Here is a 7,590-nt window from a genome sequence, read left to right on the forward strand (position 1 = left end):
AAAGACATTGTTACCAGATATGAAATTTGCTCACAAGTAAATCCAGGGCCAAAATCAAGGCCACCCATTGGAACCAGAATGCAAGGAACCAAGCCTGGTGAGCACTGAGAAATTGACTTCAATGAGGTAAAACCTGGACAATATGGGAGTCACTATCTTTTGGTGTTCACAGGCACTTTTCCCGGATGTGTAGAAGCCTTTCCTACCAAAACTGAAACTGCTCAGATTACACTAAAAAATTTGTTATGAGAAATTGTCCCCAGTTTTGGCCTTGGGGTCTGACAATGGCCTGGCTTTCACAGCCCAAACTTCCCAATTATTAGCTAAAACATTAAAAATAAATTGGAATTTACATTATATTTATAGGCCACAAAGTTCAGAACAGGTAGAGTGAATGAATCAGACTTTAAAAGAAACACTTATCAATTTAAAAGTAGAGATTGGCGAGAACTGGGTGAGCTTCCTTTCCTTTGCTCTCCTAAGGGCTAAATGCACCCCCTACATACAAGGAATTACACCCTCTCTGTTGCCCCGCCTTAGAGATGATAAACTTGCTGAAATCACTAACCATAACCTTCTTCAGTCTCTTCAGGCCCTCCAAAAGGTACTACACCAGATTCACGCCTTGGTCAGAGAAGCCTAGCCACCACCAAAAGCAATTGGTCAATTCTGCAAAAAGGCCTCCTGGAATTTGAGAGGGGTTACATTAAATCTATCAATCAATTTGGGAAGAATTGACATCTTAACAATATTGTCTTCCAGTCCACGAACATAAAATGTCTCTGTATTTATTTAAATTGCCTTTAATTTCCATTAGCAGTATTTTGTAGTTTTCAACAGACAAGTCTTGCATGCTCTTGTTAAATTTGTTCCTAAACATTTTATTCTCTCCAATGCTATTGTAAATGAAATTGTTAAGTTCATTTTCAGACTGTTCATTACTAGTATATAGAAGTACAATTGCTTTTTCGTTTTAATCTCAGGTCCTCAGACTTGCCAAACATGTTTAGTTCTAGTAGCTTTTTGTATGGATTCCTCAGTATTTTCTACACACAGGACCATACCATCTATGGATAAAGACACTTTTACTTGTTCCTTTCCAATCTGGACCTCCTCCTCTGTCATGAGCAGACTGGCTAGCATACAATGTGGCCCCATACAATGCTGCATAAAAATGGCAAGAATGGGCATGCTTGCCTTAGTCCTCAGTTTATGGGAAAAGCACCCAGTTTTTCACCATTGAGTATAATGTTAGCTGTGGGCTTTTTGTAGATGCACTTTATTAGATTAAGAAAGGTGCTTTCTATTCCTAGTTTATTGAAAGTTTTTCCAATTAAATAACAATTTAAAAATGTAAAGTGCTTTGATAAAAAGATTTACACCAAGTGGTCAATCTGACAATGCTGTAAAAATTTTTCCCTCTTTGCTGTGGTCATTGTGTCCTACACGAGGCTGAACCTATCTGAATGCACAGCAGCAGCTGCACCCATATATCCATACAATCAGGCTAACAAGGTGGATTATATATGGCTCTAGGAAAAACCTGCTGTTTTTATACTAATCACTCATGAGTAATAAGAGACAGCCTTGCCTTAGTCAAAAAAACACATTTAAAAAAAGAGTCATATAGTAATAATAAAAATTGGTTTGAAAATCTTTTTTCCTAGTCACCTTGGCTAGTGACCTTAATAACAGCAATTTCTGGTCCTCTAGTCCTCCTTTTCCTCCTAGTTACTATCGGACCCTGCCTAATTTCCTGCCTCACTAGCTACATTCAAAAACAAATACAATCAGTTAAACTTGTTTTACATACTAAGTACAACAAATTAAGTACCGAAAATCAATGGTTTGATTCCTTCCTAAAGAGGAGTTGGGAATGAAATAGAGCTCCCTATACCCTCATAACGTGTGCTATCTGCCTCTGTAAGAATTGCTTGCTTAACCTAAGTAACTCCATTTTACCCCCGTCTGACCTGCAGATTACCCTCCCCTTCTGCAAGAGAAACCGTTGACCTTCTCATAGAAACAAAAGCTGTTACATAGAAACAGGAGCCATACACAGTGAACTATTACACGGGAACAGTAGCCATGCACAGTGAACTATTACATGAGAAAAGAAACATGCACAATGAAAACTTGTCTGCTTGATTGCTCGAACAGCTCATTCTTGGCCTCTGTGACCTAGCTCCCTAGCTTGCTTTGTGCACCTGGACAAACCCCTGTGCCAACGGGATGTAGTTGTTGCCTTTAAAAACCCCACAAGACCAAGGCCCAACGCTGTTCTCCCTTGGTTGCTCCTTGGGAGATGGTCACTGGCCAGCTGGAGTGAATAAACTGCCCTTTTCTGCATGAGTGGCATGTAAGTGCATTCTTGCGGGAGGGTGCCTCACAACAACATATGTTCATTTTATATTTGTATGAGAACAATAATCGTACCTTTTCTAAAAATTATCCTTTAACATTCATTTAAAGTGGCACATTAGGTTTTGCTGATAGGAAATTGCCTGAAATTTTCCCCATGGTAGGCAGTAGCTGAGCTCATGGTTTCGCATCCTGCCCTCCTGCAGCACCTGTAGTGCTGTGAGTTTGTGACTCCCAGGGCTATCATACGTGCTTTTACATTCACATATTGTTGAGGCTTTGGAAACAATGACTGGAGCTGAGCTTGGGGCTTGGAAAACCCTTGTTACTGGGCCTCCCTGCTTTATCAACCATCTGCTTTCTCTCCTTCTCCTGCTATGCCTGGGCCACAGGTCTGGGTAGGAGTTTCCTACAAAGGCCCGAAGGCCCGTGGAGCAACTTGGGTCTCAGGGGAGTTAGGGGAGTTTAGACTTCTTGATGAGTTATTGGGGTTGGTTCAGTTTGATCTCTGCAACCTGTCCCCTAAGACCACCTCGGTAGTTGCTCAGTAAGGGGGTGAGGGGAAAGAGCCTCCCAAATCGGACAGGACATCCTATTTCTGAGCCTCTGGACCTGTGTTGTCTAATGGTAGCCACTACCCATGGGGCTAAGGAGCACTTGAAATGTAGCTGGTGCAACTGAAGAATGGAGTTTTTAACTTTTAATCTTAACTAATTTAAATTTAAACTTAAAAACTGATGCTTGATTCAGTTATTTGGAAACATAGTATCTTTGGAGCCACTTGGGTATGTGTATCTGCTTTGTAACAACACATTTTATGAGATCTAAATACAGAACAGGTATTTCCGATGACAATTTCTCTCTCAGATTGAAATATGCTGCACATGTAGAATACATATCAGATTTCAAAATCTTAGTACAAAAAAGAAGGTAAAATATTCTATTAGTATTTTTCTGCATTGATTACACGTTGAAATGATACCCTTTCGGGTCTCCTGGGTAAAATAAAATACATTATTAGAGTTAATTTCACCTTTCTTTCTACGTTGTTAAGCGTGGTTTTGACAATTTAAGATCGCACTGGCGGCTCACACCACGAATCCTCCCATTCCTCTCGAACTGCTCCTTCCTCACTTAGGAGGCAGCACCCAGGTGGTTCTGAACGCTGCTTTCTGCCTTGGTTCCCTCATCCCTGGCACCCTTTTCCTCCTTCCTAGGTGACCACACTGCCTACTTTCTCCAGTCCCTTCCCCAGAAGGGTTCTGAGGTTTTGAGCACCCAGAGCCCATCCCTGACCTCACGCGAGAGGCCTGGCAACTCCGGCTCCGGCCGCCAGATGGAGCCCATCGCGACCGTAGTTGCTGAGAAACTCGGACCCGGAAGTAGTTCCTCAACCCACTCCGCTCGGCCGGGCGGGGCGACTTCCGTCCGGTGAGGTGGGCGCGGGTCGCAGGGACCGGCTTCAGGGGCGACGGCGGAGGCGCTATGACCACGCTCCGGGCTTTCACCTGCGACGATCTGTTCCGCTTCAACAACATGTGAGTGAGGCGCGCCCTGGGCCAGCGGCTCCTGGCCGGGCCCCGTGCCCGGCAGCGCCCTCTCGGCCGGGCCGGGGCCTGCGGGGCCACCTCCGCTGGCGGACACAGGCGCCTTCCCCGGTGCCCTCGGCCAAAGCGCGTGAACTTCATCCGTCGATCCTGCTCTCTCGAGGGGACGGGCGCAGCGCCTCGGCAGCCTCCTGGGGTCGCTGTCAGGATGCGAGGGGTGATGGGGCGAGGTGGGGAAGCGGCCCCGAGCGCGGGCTCGACGCCGGCCCTGCTGCTCACCGGCTAGCGACCGGGCAGGGACTCGTGTGCGGCGGACACCAGTGAAGTGCCAGCTGCAGGGTAGCTGCGAGCGTCGGGGCGAGGCCAGCAGACTGCGTGGGGAATGTGTGCGTTGTGACGGCACCCGGTGGCACTGATCAGTTGTATGCGAGTTCTATCTGAATTGTATCTGAATGAAGTAACATTGTGACCATTGTGCCCCACCGCAGCGGGGCCCTCTCGGCCGTGGTTTACGTTTGTAAGTTGAGTTACTGTAGCTGCGCACTCAGCGTAAACTGTTTCTGCTGTGAGGAGTCAGGGCAGTGGGCAGGTGCTTGTGCAGGCCCACTGTGCGCAGAGCCCTGGGGACAGTGTCTCTGAATCCGAGTTAAGGCAGGACCTGTGACCTGCAGGTACCATCTTCCTCTTCTATTATTTTTTAAAGGAAATATTTCATTGTGGACATTTCTGAACATTTAGAAGATTAAGGGATTTTACCGTGAAATTCTGCAGTTAGCATTTTGCTCCATGGGTTTCCTCACCTACCCATCTGTGATCACTCTGAAAAACAACAGGGCAGTATGTGAAAACTAAGGACCAAGTGGTTCAGAATCAAGTGTCAGGAAGCTGGAAAGAGCTTTGGGTTGAGACGGCTAGGAACATAAAAAAGATGGATAAAATATTGGTAAGCGAGGAAGGAAGTTCTGGAGAAGGGGGTGGGTGCGAAGGTGAGAAAATAAGACGTGTGGTCAGACAGCCGGGATCACTGTGAATACAGTGGTTGGTTTCTGTAACTGGCAGTCAGGGAGAAGCAGGTGAAACTGGATTTTGGCTCCATTATTGAGGGGCTTACACTTGATCCTGTGGGGAGAATTTTCTATTTGGCCTGTGTGGGTCGAAGGGCATAGCTGAAGTGCCTTGTATCGAGCGCTCACGTAATAATCTATTTAATCCTCACAGTTCTATCATCCTTATGTTATGTATGAGTAAAAGAAAGTATTGCAAGCTCAAGTGAATTGCCCCACATGATGGAGCCTTGAGGTGAGAGTGGATGGAGCAAGGACTGTAGTCCAGGGAGATTGGCTCTGGAGCAGTGGTTCTTAAAGAGTTGGTTCCAGACCACAGGAAACATTTTGGAAATGCAAATCCTCTGCTGTTTGAGAACCACAGCTCTGGAGGCTAAACTCTAAACCACGAAACTCTGTGGTGTGTGACGTTATTAGAGGAGGTAAACTGGGCAGGTAATCCTTTAAGGAGGCCTTGGCAATGGCCCAGAGATGATGACTTGACAAAGGCTTCGGTTTCGTAGTGACAGGGAAGTGACAGGGCACCTTGAAGTTTCAATAGATAAGGCAGAGCCTCTTGAAGAATCAGTTTCATAGGAAGTGACAGGGCACCTTGAAGTTTCAATAGATAAGGCAGAGCCTCTTGAAGAATCAGTTTTAACTTAGTATCTAGGAAGGGACAACACTGTTTTATGTGAAAATAAATGCTTATGATAAAACATTATTATACATTTTATTATAATAAAACAGAGAACCACCTGGCTTGTAAAGTCCTTTTTGGAATATGCCAATAGGGGAACCCTACCCTACCCCATTTTCTCCTATTCTCTTGCTTCTTTAATTAGGGAATTTTGGTAGAAAACTGTGAGAATCAGATTAGGTGTTGCAGTAGGAATTGAAAGAAGCAATAGATGTAGAGCATTACAATTTATTTTAGAGAAGAAAGAAGTGAATATAACATGTAGAACTTAGTCTTTTGTACAAAGGGAAAACAGAAGCAGGGAAGTTAGCAGTGAGTGGGGATTTAGCTTTAGATAGGGTGTTTAGGGAAGATATTGAAGAAAGACCCAGGGGAAGTGAGGGAGTGTGTTATGTGGATTTTGTGGGCAGGGGAGCTTTCCAGGCAGCGGGAACAGTAAGTGCAAAGATACCTGTTTCAAATAGGAGGCAGCGGCCAGCGTGGCTGGAGGAGAGTGAGTGTGGGAGTGTAAGGGGACATGTCAGAGTTACAAGGGCTAGGTGCTGGAGAGGCCATCATAGGACTTGGGCTTCCAACCAAGTGCACTGGGCATGGGGTGCTCAAGTTTAAGTTTGAGCTAAAGATAGAAATTTGGGGGCCAACACTATGTAGTGATAGGTGACCAGGAGGCTAGGTGACAGCAGTGATGGAGTGTACATAGAGAAAAGAGGCTGTAGGATGGCACAGTGTGGCATCAAGTGTTAGAGCGATGGAGACCAAGTGGCCTGGTGAGGTGGAAGGAAAACCTGGTGGTGGGGTCTCAGAAGCCAAGCGAAGAGAGCATTTCAGGCAGAGGGAGTGGGGAACTGTGTCGAGAGCTGCTGATGGCTAAGTATACATCATATTCGTACATTTCTTCCAGGAAGGAGACAGAAATTGAAAATGTAGATGCGGGAGAGAAACAGATTTGCAGGAGCAGATCCTGAGTACTGAGAGGGGTGGGATCTACTCACTGGCACCCCATGCATAGTGACAGGAGAGCAGGTAGCATATGGGTACAGATGCTTGTAGATGGGTGGGTCCAGTGGTGCTTTGGTAAAGCTTTCTTCTTCCTGTTATATTTTCTTTGTGATGAAGTAAGTAGCAGCTGAGATAGAGAAGGAGGGTGGTGGGTGATCTGTTGGAGAGTGGAGGTGAGACGAGAGAGTATGAAGTAGTCGTTTAGAAGTGTGGGAAAGCAAATCCCCACACTGTGTTACAGCACTGATTCTCCAGGTGTGAGCTGGGGCTATGGGGGGAAAGGGTCCCCAAGATTGTTTTGGGAGTTCTGCAAAGTTGAGCTATTTTCATAATAACACTAGGAAGGTTTTTTGCCATTTTTACTCTCATTCTCTTACAAGTGTACAGTAGAGTTTTCCAGATATGTGATCTTTCAACAGCAAGCATAACAAATTCTTGAGAATCCAGCTGTCTTTTAAGCCAGACATTGCAAAATTGTTAAAACAGTGCCATTGTTGTCAATAATTTTTTTTTTTTTTGTAAATGTGATTTTTTGGTAAAGTTAATTCATATTAACATATAATTGATTTATTTTTTAAATGAATAACAGTTTAACACTCTAAATATCAATAGATATAACCCACATAAACAAAAGTTCCCTGGAAATAATTTTTTAGTGTAAAGAGGTTCTGAAACCAAAAAGTTTGAGAGTTGCGGGACTAGAGACATAGTATTACTGATTGGCATTATTAAGTGTCTCAGAGAAGAATCTGAGTAGAAATGGGAAGAAGAAGAATTGAAAGTAGAGGATTTTGAGCCTGGTTCCATCAATTGAATAGGAAAGTGAAGAAACAGAGCCGTGTGGGGATGGAGGAGATGGGTTTTAAGAATGGGGTGGTGTAGTAGCAGGATACAAAATCAACACACAAAAATCGGTAGCATTTCTATTCACCAATAGTGA

At 44.7% G+C, this 7,590-nt stretch overlaps 1 protein-coding gene across 1 annotated transcript in view; it reads left to right on the forward strand.

The window, feature by feature from the left end:
- The first annotated feature begins 3,776 nt into the window (after positions 1-3,776).
- The window catches only part of NAA20 (N(alpha)-acetyltransferase 20, NatB catalytic subunit), a 19,069-nt gene continuing 15,255 nt past the window's right edge, over positions 3,777-7,590 (forward strand). The window contains exon 1 of the mRNA XM_008588251.1: positions 3,777-3,899. Coding sequence (XP_008586473.1) covers positions 3,847-3,899 — 53 coding nt within the window. The 5' untranslated portion in view covers positions 3,777-3,846. The remainder of the gene's footprint in view (positions 3,900-7,590) is intronic.

This window comes from Galeopterus variegatus, unplaced genomic scaffold (genome assembly GCF_000696425.1).
Source record: "Galeopterus variegatus unplaced genomic scaffold, G_variegatus-3.0.2 Scaffold4742, whole genome shotgun sequence".
Lineage (NCBI taxonomy): Eukaryota > Metazoa > Chordata > Mammalia > Dermoptera > Cynocephalidae > Galeopterus > Galeopterus variegatus.